The 14,830-nt window shown below is 44.2% G+C and overlaps 2 protein-coding genes across 12 annotated transcripts in view; one reads left to right on the top strand and one right to left on the bottom strand.

The window, feature by feature from the left end:
• LAMP5 (lysosomal associated membrane protein family member 5) overlaps nucleotides 1–5,348 on the top strand; it is a 17,612-nt gene extending 12,264 nt beyond the window's left edge. The window contains exons 6-7 of one of the 3 annotated variants that reach the window (XR_014174349.1): nucleotides 979–1,207; nucleotides 4,581–5,348. Coding sequence is in view for 1 of the 3 variants with exons in the window: in XM_081941183.1 (XP_081797309.1) it covers nucleotides 979–1,157 (179 nt within the window). In the remaining 2 variants the exon portion in view is untranslated. Of the gene's footprint in view, nucleotides 1–978; nucleotides 1,208–1,592; nucleotides 2,372–4,580 lie in introns of those variants that run through there. The other 2 variants (XR_014174350.1, XM_081941183.1) reach the window with 2 other exon arrangements.
• A 1,769-nt stretch (nucleotides 5,349–7,117) lies between these two features.
• Nucleotides 7,118–14,830, bottom strand: part of PAK5 (p21 (RAC1) activated kinase 5) — a 153,194-nt gene continuing 145,481 nt past the window's right edge. For all 9 annotated transcript variants that reach the window (XM_081941141.1, XM_081941147.1, XM_081941148.1 and 6 more), the window contains 2 exons: nucleotides 13,489–13,623; nucleotides 7,118–8,418 (listed from right to left, as the gene is read on the bottom strand). In XM_081941141.1, the coding sequence (XP_081797267.1) occupies nucleotides 8,263–8,418; nucleotides 13,489–13,623 (291 nt within the window). In that variant the 3' untranslated portion in view covers nucleotides 7,118–8,262. The remainder of the gene's footprint in view (nucleotides 8,419–13,488; nucleotides 13,624–14,830) is intronic.

The raw sequence follows: 14,830 nt of genomic DNA, 5'->3' as shown, positions 1-14,830 counted from the left end.
ATTTTTGGGGGAGGGGTTATTTTAGCACATGCACTCAAAAACCTGATTGGGCTTATTATCCAGGGAGGTCTTACTTCCAGGGGAAACAGGGTAATAATAAAATTGCAGAGAGTTATTGTTATGGGCATTAATATTCTTCCATCTCCATCAGAACCGCTTTATTGCTAGTGCTGTGCAAACAGCACCAGCAGCGGCTATCCTTGCGCTGGTGGTCATTGGCACATGCGGTACTAAGCAAAGATCCATCAGCTTGAGCAGTAGGAAAGGATGCAGGTAGGACAAGACGAATTGACCTAATGATTGAAGAACATTGATTTGGGTTGCTTGCTTTGGATTCCTAATTGTTAGGCCTAAGATGACATGGTGAGATCCAATCAAATGCAGTTTTATATTTGCTTACATCTAATAGACAGAATCTTGCCGGACTAAAGCTACAACCTTCTAACCTAATAGCTATGCCTTGGGAGATTCTAAGGCGTGGCCAGTCTAAATGTTTTTCTGCTCCCCCTCCAATTCAGGACTGTGCAGTCTGTTGTCTTGAGTCCTACTCTGGGATGTGCTGCCTCCTCCCTGGGAAGCTGTGGGTGCAGTTACCAACATTTTCCTGTACTTCTTAACCTGCACATTTTATCACACCTGAGCTTGGACTTTCAAGGGCATAGGGGGCTGGTTTCCCATTAAAATTGTCCTACTCCTTGGTTTCATACAACACAACTTTAACACAATGGGCTAAAATTCAGCTTAGGAGATCTAGATCGAAATTCTACATCCTGGGGGAACCCGAAGCCAGTCCATTTTCTTCTGTTCAGGTTAGAATAGTTGAGAGGGTATGTGTATGTTGATGAGGCATCTGTATATTGTCATGAAGTCTTCCGAGGAAAATGAAAGTAATCCTTTAGTTTTGCGAGAGAAATACCTGTATGCAAAATAACGCTTCTTTCCGTCTCTCCTCATTCTTCTCTTTTCTCTGTGCTGCAGAACATAAATGTCCAGTGGATCAAAGAGAACAATTAGAAGAAACCCTTCCTCTCATATTGGGCTTGATCTTGGGCTTGGTGATTGTGGTAACCCTCGGTGTTTATCACCTCCATCTCAAAATGACAGCCAACCAAGTTCAAATTCCACGGGACAGATCGGAGTATAAACATATGGGATAGCTGGTAAAGGAAAGTGATCAGCTCAAGCAAAAGCACTTTTTTCCTTATAGGTCAGGGCCTCTTATACACAATGAAATATACTGTATACTGACAGATGGAGGAGTGGGGGACGGGAGGAGGGATGCAAGGGGAGGGTGGGGTGGGAAGGGGAGGGGATGGAAGAACAGCCATTTCTCAATGCTTAAAACAGGGAAATAACTTCGTCTTCTCTGGAGAACTGACCCAACAGGCAATGTTCCCTACATTGGCCAAGCATCGTTTCCATTCATCTGGTGGTGGTGGTGATGAGAATGGAAATGTATGTTTTGCTCTAAAAATGTATTTACCTCAATGGTGGTGAAGGGAATGAGGACAGTGATAAATGAACACGTGGAACCTTTCATTTCCACATTTGCTGGACTACAGTTCTCACCATTTCTATCTTTGCCTTGCTAGCTATGGCTGATGAAACTGGCGTACCCATGACACACGCTAATTAGTTCTCCATCCACAATGGAAGCCCATGGCTTGGATCAAGGGATCAGGGAACAGAGTTCCTGTGGTGGGGTCTTCACAGCTCACGGGAAAATTCTGATTTCTTTTCCCTCCTGCTACATTTAGCATTCTGTGAAAAATCTGCATGGAATATTACGGAGACTTTGCTTCCATCAGATTTCATCTGTTCCTTCCTCTAGCGCTCCTTCAGTTAATGGAGTTGCTGTTATCAGTCCTGTTTTTCCAAAGCTCTAGGAATGGTAGGATTCTCTACTCAAATCTCACATATTCCCAAAGGAATAATGCCAGTTGGGTAAATTGATACAAAACCCTCAGGATTTGCTCATACGATCCCGCCATCTCATTTCCACTTCAGCTCATCTCAATTTGAAATGCATTTCAAATAGAGCCAAGATTAAGAGTCTATGGTTTTAAAGCTTGGAGAATTTTATTTTGTATTTTTATTGCTTATTGAAATGCTTTGGCACCCAAACAGTTTTATGAACGTTGCTACTCAAATCACTAGAGAGTTAATGCTCTGGTGTGAGAAATGCTTATGGGCTGTACACTTTGCATGTACTGTGACTGAAAAAAATGCCTACTGCAATGTAATAATTATATAAGATTATCACCAAGAAATGTTCATCTTACTATGCAGAAATCTTCAGGTGTTATAAATAACTGAGGTGTAAATATAGATATGGAAGTAAACAGCAAAAACCAATAAATCCTAAACTATGTTGCTTAATGTGTATTCTTAATATGGAGCATTTAGACTAAATATTTTATTGATACTCTTAGGCAAAGAAAAAAGAACGAGATGCAATAAAATGCTAGAGGATTAAGGAAAAAGGACTCTGCAAGGGAGAGGCCTCCAGCTATGTAAAGAATAGTGTTTTGGAAGGTCACAACCCTGACTGTTCACTGTTTTGTGGGATGGTTCTTTAGAGAAAGAGATTTGGTTTTATCCGCGGCTTTCCATCCATCCATTGAATACAGTATCCCCAGAATAACGTGTGCAGGTATTTATTGGTGGCTTGGGGTGGTTTAACTTTGGGCCAGGGTGCTGATTTATACACTGCAGTATGCCATAAACTGGTTTGTTTGGCTTGGATTTAACAATATAGCCATTTTGACTTTATTCCACAGACCGCAGTTAAAACAAATCTGACTTAGTTCAATGCAAGCATTCAGAAGAATGTTTATGGTGCATAAATACAGGAGTCCAGTAGAGTGCTTAAAGCTGGCTGCATCTATTCCTTGCTGCAGGGGTGTCAAACCCGCGTCCTGGATGCATCATGTGCTGGCCCCGCCCCTACCCAGTTTAGCGAAGGAAGAAAAGTCCCGATACGTCATGTGACGCCACTGTGACAACACGAGTTTGACAGCCCTGCCTTACTGGAAAGCAAATTGTTTCAACCTCTGAAGTTCTGGTTATATTGTTCCTAGGATTGGTCAGACTTTAGGAAAGGGGGTGCTCCCTCTTTTCATTGCTTCCCCCCTCCCTCCCCAGAAGCTCAAGAATGATCAGTTTGCTAGAAAACGGAATCGTAGCATGAACATAAGAACTGGTTAGGTAAACAAGGCTCATGGTTCTTATCATAGTATTCATTTCAGCATTATAATTTAGGGAAGGTAGAAATAGTGTTTGTTGGACTGTATTGAATAAGGGGAATTGGAGGAATTAGAAATCCAGAACTGATGGCTGCCTTATCTACTGAGGGGTCAGATATAATGGTACTCTCTCCAGAATTGCTCCTTGTTTCATATAAATCGGAAAATAAGTAAATAAATAAATGTGAGATTATTGCAGCAGTATACAGATCAGTCAAATGCTTACACTGATTTTTCTCTTCAAAGACCAATACAGAAATGATTTAAAACAGGGTTTCATGGAAACAAATTTTTATAAAACAATACAACAGTGTCATCATCACCATTAGACACACACACAGAATCTACCCTGGATGGGGCACTGCTTCATGAAACAGTCCGTGGACTTTTATTGAAGCTTTGTAGAAGTCAGAGAGTCTTCCTTATAGACTTTCACTCTGAAAAAAATGATGTGGGTCCATGATTAGTTACAAATATGGATTTCTATACATGGGTTATCCTGGCAGGATTTATAATTGTAATTGTCAAAGCTATATCATACATTTTTCTCCTGCCACAATAGTTCATTTTTTCTTTCTGGTGTCAGGTATCTGGAGTATATTTTCTTTCTCAAAGTAGTTCAGAGCAGCATGAAAAAGCCCAACATCACCTGCCCTAGGAAAAAATAACTCTATTTGTAATCTTGGAATGCAGTTACCACACAGTAGTTTGGCCGACCTTGATCGTCCTTGATTTAAGGCATAAAACTTTAATGCTGGGCTGGTTTAGTATTATGAGTAAATCTGGCGCTGCAGTTTGTCCAACCCCATATCTGGCCTGTAGAGCTTTGAATGACCACTAGATATCAGCCAAGTCTTTTGTTTTCATTATGCCTTTGCTGCCATCTTGTGGTCATTTTAACATTTGCATCCCAGTTATGGTATCTATAAGCTTAGCATGTGGATGCATAATTCGTGGCTCAAATATCATATGGCATATGCCCTTCTCAATTTGGGCAACAGAAGTCCAGAGCCCTTCTAGATTTCCAGGAAGTACATGAAAAGAAAATTATACCAAATAATTGAGAAACAATTAACTATATTTAATGTTACAGTTAAATCACTTAGCATCTGGCTTAAGCGCATGTTGATTTTGGGGTGTGCCATTCTTAGTGAACCATTCAGAATGAATGTGGTCCACAACCTGAAAAAAGGTGGTGTCCTAACACTAAATGTGAAAATGAGTGTGGCTTGTTCAACAAACCATGGTCAGAAATCTTGACTTGTCACAATGTGCAAGCTTTCTATGTAAACAATCTGAATAATTACTAAGATGCAATTTATTATGAATTTACAGCAAAGCAGTATACTTATTTCAACACTGCGAATGAGTCGTCGCCTGCCATATTTGGGACATTAATCTCTCTGAGGAAGATTGGACAGTAGGTGGAGTGACGCATATAACTGTAACTGCCACTCCTTCACTATTGCTTCTAGCCGACCCCAGCATCATCTATATGGGGTTATCAATCCTGAATATAAATTATATTCACCAGGATATAGTTTTGAGAATCACCTAAAATAAAGATGGGCGACACAGAATTGCAGGACCTTATGTAGCGCCTACTGCTTATGAAATCCTAGTATAACAACCAAAATTAGTTGGAAGTTGGGCAACCTGTACGTTGTATGTATATATAAATAAATAAATTAGCAATAGCACTTAAGACTTATATACCACCTCATATTGTTTTACAGCTCACACTAAACGGTTTAGAGAGTCAGCCTATTGCCCCTAACAATCTGGGTCCTCATTTTACCCACCTTGGAAAGATGGAAGGCTGAGTCAACCTTGAGCTGGTTAGGATTGAACTGCTGGCAGTCGGCAGAATTAGCCTGCAATACTGCATCCTAACCACTGCGCCACCATGTATTCACACCATTTTTAATGGGAAAGAAATGATAACTTGTGTAAACCTTAAAATGGCTTTCTTCTTAAAAGTGACTCCACCCACAGAAGGAAACCCCAATCCTGTATACTGTACCATGTAATACCATTCATTTTTGCATGATGACAACCTCCTTCCTTTGCCTCTTCCCATCAAAAGATGACCCCCCCAACCAAGATATAATAATGCCTTAATTCTATACACCTCTTAACGAAAGAGATTGGGACCGAATGTACATTCAAAGAAAAGTAGTGCATCAATGTACACAATGTCATGTGGGGTTCTCACTTGAATTTTTTAAAAAAGTGGTATACAGAATGGGAAAAAAAAAACTTCATTAACCACTCATTCACAAATCGGCAACCTTCTAACTTCTAGGTTGGCTTCTCTTTTATTACAATAGGTATCAACCAACTTACTGATAAAATGAAAGCCCACCACAATGCAAAATGCTCTATCCAGAAACATTAGTTTTAGGATCAGACAGTTTTCTTCAAGTGAAATCAGGTGAAAATAGCCCAAAACAAAAAGCAAAATCCAAGTTAGAAAAGACATGGCTTTCAAGTTATACATAATGAATAAATAAATAACCCCCTCCCACTGACTGAAATAATTATGGAGCACTTAATAAAGGCAAATCCCTCCAGGTCTATGGTAAACATGCAAATCTACCAAACAAGCAACGTAAGATTAATTGTAGTTGCCATTGCTGAATTAACATTTCAAAGGGGTTTAGACAGCTTTTTCTCCTGTATGGCAAAACACATTAACCAAATTTTACAATACTTTGATTTAAACTCAGAAAACGCCCACTTAGTGGTTGGCTTCTAAAGCCTGAATAAAAATAATGAAGACAAACGGGAGGCATTGGACTTGGCACGGAGTCAAATGAAGCAATATCCATGTTGCTAAGACGAAGCAGAAAGTCTCTTGCCCGCAGGTGCCTTGGGTGGGTGTCCGTCACACGTGAAGCTAGGAGACTCAAAACTGGCATTAATGTGTGTGCAAGCCCAAGGGTCTGCTGAACTATTGTTGCTGCTAAACTCCAGCTTATGTACTTACAACTTGTGGGCAATTCATAGTGTTGGGCAGTGCAGGTGATGCAATGCAATGATGAAAGTCTGCTCTGCTAAACTAGGAAGTGTGCAAAGCCTCCGAGGATATGTGAATGTGGGCCTGCCTAGCTTAAAGTCTAGCTACAAGGACAGGCAGCAGCTCCTTGGAATGTCCCACTGTAAGAGATTCCAGAGATGGATGAAGATACTGGCTTTTCAGTACAGTAGGCAACGGCAGCTGCATTCGCTTGGATGACCTTAAGTCACAGGACATGATGTTAATCCACAAGAACAAGGGACAAAAGAGAATTTAGGGAGAGGGAAAGAAAGACCAGTAGTTCCAGGCACTCCACTTGGGTGGTGTGATGGCACAAGGAAGTACTGGTAATGAAGCCACTGTTTGTGGACAGCAGAGCTGATGCTCTTAGTGCTCTGCCCCAGCACCGGGATGGGCACTCATATACATGGTGAATCATGGTGGTAACTTATAAACAGAGGACAAGGAAGGGCTGCTGGAATTCAAATGGAAGCATAACCACTCAGCTGAAGTCATATGGAGTAAGCAACCCAATCTAGCACCACACAGACAGTTGTCTGCTTTGCAAACTGGTCTCATTTTCGATCTGGCACCATCCAATGTTAGCTCTGGCTGAATCCATTGCTGGAATAAAAGTCCCATATGTTTTGATCCAGTTAGGTCTCTATGAGACAGTATAGCCTGCACTAACATGACACACGTAATTTGGTTCATTAACAAACCCCTTTCTAAGCCTACACCAGGGGTGTCCAAACTTGGGAACTTTAAGACTTGTGGACTCCAACTCCCAGAATTCCCCAGCCAGCTAAGACTTGTGGACTCCAACTCCCAGAATTCCCCAGCCAACCACCCCTGGCCTACACGGTATATGGATCCATAATCTAATCAAGTGGGTTGGTGTCACATAACTAACTAATTCACAAAGAAACTAACAAAGGTTAATGTCATCAAGCTTAACAAGTGTGAATATGACTGACAAGTCATCTTTCACTGACTTGTTTCAGCGTGTTGTTAATTTCAAGCTCAATGTACATAGCCGGAAATGTCATGGTTATTGGTGGCCAGCCAAATTTCTTCTCGATCTGCCGCTTTCTCCTCTGTTGTTCTTAACTGATCATATGCTTACCACCACAAAAGACGTGATACTTTCATCCAATGAATACAAAATTGTGACACAACCTTTTCCATGAGCATGAATAGATGTTTCCAGGTGCTTATCGCTTCAAAACAACACTGAAATCTTGACATTTGTGTGGGTGAATGGAGGAATGAATACAGCATTGGCCAGCAATTTGAACATTTGCAAAATTAAAGCCATGTTTGCCTGGTACAGATAAGCAAATCTAATCAACATTCCGAGCTGCACGTGTGTGCGTGTGCATGTAAGTTTGTTTCTCTTCAAAAGAGATTAAAAAAGTAGTAAAGCTCTCGCTCTAATACTTGCTAAGTGATACTGATCACCTCCACTAGCAACTGTGACACCAAAGTACATAAATTATCAAAAGCAATGTACAGAAAATTACAAATTCATTTCAAAATACATCACACTGCTATAACCGAGATAAAAAGTGCTTCTTGGGTTGTTTTTCGTTTCGTTTTGTTTTTAAATTCAGAAAAAAAGTGTCTCTTTTGAAGCAGAAGATTCTCCTTTGATCTGCAATAAAAGTTTGGCCTTCTAGTGGGGTAATGCTGGAAGTTTCCCCCTGCCTCACCCCAAACGGGATGGTTTAAAATCAAACCCTCTTGCTCTGACTCAGGTCCAAAAAAAAAGAATCCAACCGTGGTACATTTCACCCGGGAGTACTAACTGTCGACATTGTCAGGAATTAGCCAAGTTACATCTTCACCGTGACTCCTCCATGGTGTGCTGAGCCATGCCAATAGTGGCATTCTTCTCACTGGATCACTACTGCTTGCTGCTGATTTGGCAGCACCCAACCTCATTGCTTCACTTGTTTCCTGGAAAACAAATAAACGAATGAACAAAAGCAGCCGCATTTAGTGGTGCCGATATTGCCTCATGAGAGGCACTATGCAGGATGGAGGCCCAGCCAGTTTCAGAAATGGGTGCCTCAGGAGTTCTTGTGCTGATCCTCTCTGTGAAGGTTCCCTCACCAGCATCAAGTCTAAAAATCCACGGAGAACTGATGAAACCTGAGGAAAGACCAAAACGACACTGTGAGGCCACTAACATCTAAGCCACATCTCAGAAAATTGGGGCTCGCAGATCAGAAGCAGCTTTCAAAGGTCTTTCGTTTAACACATACCATATTTTTCAGAGTATTAGATGCACCTTTTTGCTCAAAAAAAGAGGGTGAATTTTTTCCCAATTTTTTTATTCTCTTTTACATACCCTTTTAAGTATACATTCACACAATTGTTATTCTTCTTTACATTTATCATTCTTATACATTTATTATTTCATTTAATAAGTTATAATGTACAGTTTGGGTTGCTTTATTTACCATACCTTCCTCCTTTTGTAACACCTCCTTGTTTTCTTTTTCTTTTTTCCCTCCCTCCTCTACTTTCTTCCTTCCTCCTCTCCTTCCCTTCCCTTTCTCCTACTCCTGGTCTTCCTCTTCCCCTTCCTACCCTCTCTCCTTCTCTTTCTCTCCCTTCCATCCTCCTTTCCTTACTAAAGAGAGTGAAAATTTGGGTGCAGCTTATACACCAAATGTAGCCCCACCCAGACCCACCAGAGTCCAAAAAAACGTGAGGCATGGAGGCAGCGATGGTCTGTGGCTAACCTGCAGCCTGGAGCAGCTGATTGGGGGTTTCTGGCAAGAAGGATCCACCCGCCAATCAGCTGTGCTGAATCAGGCTGCAATAAGTGCTGAAGCTGACCTGGCTGGTCAGAGATTGCAGCAGCAATCGCATTCAGAAAGCACAGTAACTGATTCAGCAGGATTCAAATTAATAATAATATACAATACATTACAGTGACGTGCAGTCAGGTGAGGCAAGTGAGGCACAGCCTCACCTCTCATCATGAAAAAAAAAACATGAGAGCTTGCTGTGAGGTTTTAGCGCGCTCAGCCTCTCAGGCGACAGCTGAGGCGAGACTGAGCTAGCTGCTGATGACTCTGCTTAACTGTTAAAAAAAGGCTCAAAAAAGCATCCCGGCCAGACGAGAGGGACTGCAGAGAGGGTCTCCTCGAGTCTAGGACAGCGAGTCATTCAATGGGAAAGTTGCCTCTTGGAAGGAATAATCCGGCTTGGCTCCCGCTTCGTCTCTCCTGCCTCTTCGCTTCTCCGTTCAGTCGTTGGGCGGCAGATCGAAAGCAGGAGCCAAGCCGGGTTATTCCTTCCAAGAGGCAACTTTCCCATTGAATGACTCGCTGTCCTAGACTCGAGGAGACCCTCTCTGCAGTCCCTCTCGTCTGGCCGGGATGCCAGCGAGAGTGTTGGACTGGAGGAAGGAGGGATATATTCTATCTCTCTCTCTCAAATGGCAAATCCGAGCAGCCGCTGCTGGGAGCCCATCACACAAGTTCAGGCAGGGGGGGGTTCTGAAGGCGTGCAAGAAAGCCCCCCCCCATTGCCCGAATGTATGTGACGGGCTCCCAGCAGCGGCTACTCGGATTTGCCATTTGTGTGTGTGTGTGTGTGAGGGAGGGAGGGAGGGAGGGAGGGGGAGAGAGAGAGAGAGAGAGAGAGAGAGAGAGAGAGAGAGAGTGAGTGAGTCTAGGACAGCGAGTCATTCAATGGGAAAGTTGCCTCTTGGAAGGAATAACCCGGCTTCGCTCCCGCTTTCGATCTGCCACCCAGACTAGAGGGACTGCAGAGAGGGTCGCCTCGAGTCTAGGGCAGTGAGTCATTCGATGGGAAAGTTCCCTCTTCCTCCGCCCAGCCCTCCTTTGCTTAGGCTTCTTTGTCAAGAAGCGGCTTTTGGGGCTAATGGGATAGGGAGAGGGAGAGGGAGAGAGAGAGAGAGAGAGAGAAAGAGAGGGAGAGAGAGAGAGAGTCTAGGACAGCGAGTCATTCAATGGGAAAGTTGCCTCTTGGAAGGAATAACCCGGCTTCGCTCCCGCTTTCGATCTGCCACCCAACGACTGAACGGAGAAGCGAAGAGGCAGGAGAGACGAGGCAGGAGAGACGAAGTGGGAGCCAAGCCGGGTCATTCCTTCCAAGAGGCAACTTTCCCATCGAATGACTTGCTGCTCTAGACTGCGGAGACCCTCTCTGCAGTCCCTCTCGTCTGGCCAGACTAGAGGGACTGCAGAGAGGGTCGCCTCGAGTCTAGGGCAGTGAGTCATTCGATGGGAAAGTTCCCTCTTCCTCCGCCCAGCCCTCCTTTGCTTAGGCTTCTTTGTCAAGAAGCGGCTTTTGGGGCTAATGGGAGAGGGAGAGGGAGAGGGAGAGGGAGAGGGAGAGGGAGAGGGAGAGAGAGAGAGAGAGAGAGAGAGAGAGAGAGAGAGAGAGAGAGAATCCCGTCACATACGTTTGGGCAATGGGGGGGGGGCTTTCTTGCACGCCTTCAGAAAGCTTCTGAAGGCATGCAAGAAAGCCCCCCCCCCCATTGCCCGAACGTATGTGACGGGATTCTCTCTCTCTCTCTCACACACACACACACACACACAAACACAAAAATGGCAAATCCGAGTAGCTGCTGCTGGGAGCCCATCACATACATTTGGGCAATGGAGGGGGGGCTTTCTTGCATACCTTCAGAAGCTTTCTGAAGGCCTGCAAGAAAGCCCCCCCCCCCATTGCCCGAATGTATGTGACGGGATTCACTCTCTCTCTCTCTCTCTCCCATTCTCTCTCTCTCTCTCTTCACTCTCCTCTCCCATTAGCCCCAAAAGCCGCTTCTTGACAAAGCAGCCTAAGCAAAGGAGGCCTGGGCGGAGGAAGAGGGAACTTTCCCATCAAATGACTCACTGCCCTAGACTCGAGGCGACCCTCTCTGCAGTCCCTCTAGTCTGGCCCCCCCATTGCCCGAATGTATGTGACTGGCTCCCAACAGTGGCTGCTCGATTTGCCATTTGTGTGTGTGTGTGTGAGAGAGAGAGAGAGAGTGAGTGTATCCCTCCTTCCTTCGCTGGCGAGAGTGAGGGACTGCAGAGAGGGTCACCAAACCAATTTCGAAATCATTCTTTATTCCAAATGCGCACAAAAAGCGTCCGCGATCGGTGGAAAAGAGCACTAGGTAGCTGGAACGCAAACATGCATCTACCCAGCTGTCTTTTCCAGCTTTTCGTGCGCATTTGGAATAAAGAATGATTTCGAAATTGGTTTGGCAAGGCGGGCGGAGTTGCGGTTCTCAGTGGAAGCTGCGGGCAGCCGAGGTGCGCACGGCAGGGGTGGAAGGTAGCCCGCAGCTACCCCCTCCTCTCCTTCCTGTCGCTCTCGGCTGGAGCCAACCTCGCCGGCCCTTCCAGAGCCGGAGCGGGATGGAGCGAAGAAAAAGGGGTGGAAGCGCAAACAAGAGCTCAGGGCGACAAAGCGGATTTTCCTTGTTGCACACAAAACGCTGCTTTGGTGGGAAACCGCTCACCGTTCTTGCGCGCCTCTCCAGCCACCGCCTTGGAAGTGAGTCGCGTGGACGGAGCTTTGGGGCTGAGGAGAGAGGCAGGGACGGAGGGAGTGGGGGGAGAGGAGCCGGCACCCTCACCCCCCCAGGCAATGGGGAAAGCTTTCCCGAAATGGGGGGGGGGGTATCGCGGGAAATAAAAAGGGCGCGCGCTGGGGGGGACGAAGGAGGCTTTGGCGCGCCTTAGAGGTGGGCGGGAAAGCAACGAAAGGGGCAGCGAGGGCGGGTGGTGGCTGCAGGCGGCAAGGCTTGAGCGGGGTGAAAGCGCAGCCCCTTACATTGCTTTCCCATTCACCCCGCTCAAGCCTTGCCCGAGGGAGCTGGGGATCGGGCTTTGGGTTGGTGGGAGACCTTGAAGGAGTGGGGGGGGGGAAGAGACTGGCGCCGGTGGAGGAAGCAATGCTACGCGGATCAGTGCACTCCGCGGTCCTCTTAATGTTCACTCAGGAAGGCGGAGAATGGGACCACATGTGCTGCACACGTGGTCCCATTCCCCGCCTTCCTGATGACGTCACCAGCCTCCCCAGCCATAACCCTCACCGCACGTCACTGATACATTACCAAAAGCAGGTTTTCCAAGGTAGCAGTAAATACAAGCAAAACACAAGCAGTTTCACTTTTAGTTCTAGCCTAAGCCAGGCTCCTTCCTGTCTCCTTGCTCACACAGCAAATTTCAGAGTCCAAATATCCCTCATTGGCTGAACTTGTTACCATGTGTCAGCTGAATACCATGGATGCTGGTAGGCAGAGGCAGATTTTTTCTTCTTCTCATTTTCCTCCCCAAAAACTAAGATGCATACTCTGGAGCATCTTATACTCCGAAAAATACAGTAATTCACTTGCTCCCAATCGTATATGGGGAGAAATCTAGCTGGCCCCAGCAGGAGACCTATCTGTTTCCCCAAGCTTTGAGTCAATCCTATGCTGCATTATCCATATGTGTGCTTTTCAACGGTAGTTGCTGTTGTTGTTGCCATTTTATGTAATGCATGTGATTGATATTTCTGAAACTCTTCACTTTCACCCTACATTTTTGTATGGTTTTATTATTTAATTGTACCCTCTTGGGAAATTGCTATTAATTCAAAGGATGCTAGGGGGTGGTGGTGAGGAGAGTATTCATGCACACATTCTTACCAAGGATAATGCAGTTCTATGTATAAAAAATGTTTGTTTTCTTTATTAATAAACAATAGTACAACTGGGGATATAAGGTATAATTACAGTATATCAATGCAAAACCCTAAACATTCATCTTCTGCTTTGCATGGCTGACAGAATTGAATGCTACATATAGTTTACCTTTTTAAAGAACATATAGAGGAAGAGTGATGGTTGAATGGAAGGAGAAATGTAGGCATGTCAAGTGCTTCTGCTTGGAACATTCTATATAAATATTCTACTGAAATATAAATTAGTGCAGAGATTAAAGTGAGTTAAGCCTACACTTAGCTAAATGGGCTCACATAATCTTGTGCATGGAGAGAAAGGAACCTTGCACCATCTCATCCTGTTTGCTTGAAACAGTCTTCTTGGTTGTCTACAGGTTGAGGCTCTTCTGGGAATTTAAACAGTGGGTTTGGGGTTATGTATTGTTCTGGGGCCTCAGCTTATCCCCACCTATTTCAGCTGAGATGCTGGAGAAGAATGATAAGCACAAGATTCAAAGGAAAGGTGAGCATTCCCACCTTGTGTAGGTCCTTCACTCTTGGTGGTACATTGTCTCGGATTCTACGCATGGCCTGGAGTGGTGGCTCATTGAAATAAGGCGGCTCCCCATCTATCATTTCTATCACCATGATGCCAAGAGACCAGATGTCCACCTGCAACATAGAACCGATTACAGTGCAAATAAGCTGCATTAAACATAACCTTATGCAGATGTTTAATTCTCCTTGTCATTTTACCTTTTGTTTTTAAAAAGGTCATTTGTGGTTGGCATTGAAGTCTTAAGATGCTGGTGACACACATCTGATTTCAGATTGGCCATACGTTCAGCTTCAGTAGCTAACGTTGCCTTTTTGTTGTCACCTGAAAGCATTTTCTACCAAAACGTTACCTTAAAAACCCTGTTGAAGGAGTTTAACTATGGAAATAAAATGTATCCATTACTAATTGTCCTCACATCTCAAAAGTCCACATGATTTGGAAAGTCTTTCTATGGTAACAAAAACCAACACCAATCTAGATGGAGCATAACAGCTGTGGTGGCACAGTGGTTAAAACGGAGTATTGCAGGCTAATTCTGCTGACTGCTGACTGCCAGTCTTTCGGCAGTTCGAATCTCACTGGCTCAAGGTTGACTTGGCCTTCCATCCTTCTGAGGTCAGTAAAATGAGGACCCAGATTGTTGGGGGCAATATGCCGGCTCTATATACCCCTAGAGAGGGCTGCAAAGCACTGTGAAGTGGTATATAAGTTTAAATGTTATTGCTATTACCATAATTTTCAAGACACTCAGATTTCAGCTGCAAAGATCCTGGCAACCACTAGCCACAGAAAATACTAACTCCTTGCTACTGCCTAGAAATTAACTGGATTTGCAGTCCACGTTGGAGAGTCCTACTAATTAGAATATTTCATTGACAACTCATCTTAAGGTAGTCCGGCTGTTCTAAAGAATAAATGACTCACCATAATTGATTTAGAAGTTTTTCTGATTATGTTCTGCCTAATAATACTTTACTGGGATCATCATTAGATAAGCACATCAACAAAGGAATTCAGGAGCTTAGCCCTCCCCAGCAAATCAAACTACCATTGCAAATTATTTAATGAGAACAGCAATGATCGACAACTCCCAATGAATCGTGGAGAGTATGATTAATTGCTTTCTGTATGCTGTACTGACAGTGGGTCAGATCTAAAGTTAGTTGTAAAATCCCACCCTGAAAGTAGTAAAGCTGAAGTTAATCATAGGCACTTGCAATTTCTATTTTTTTCCCCATGCATGCTCTATTCCCAGGGAATATGGAGTAAAATACAATGGAAAATAGTAGTCTATGAGTCTTTTTTGCAATGATTGTAATA

This window comes from Natrix helvetica (assembly GCF_964273705.1).
Source record: "Natrix helvetica genome assembly, chromosome: 2".
NCBI lineage: Eukaryota > Metazoa > Chordata > Lepidosauria > Squamata > Natricidae > Natrix > Natrix helvetica.
Note: the sequence above shows the minus strand (reverse complement) of the source record. Positions and strands in the feature narration are given on the sequence as shown.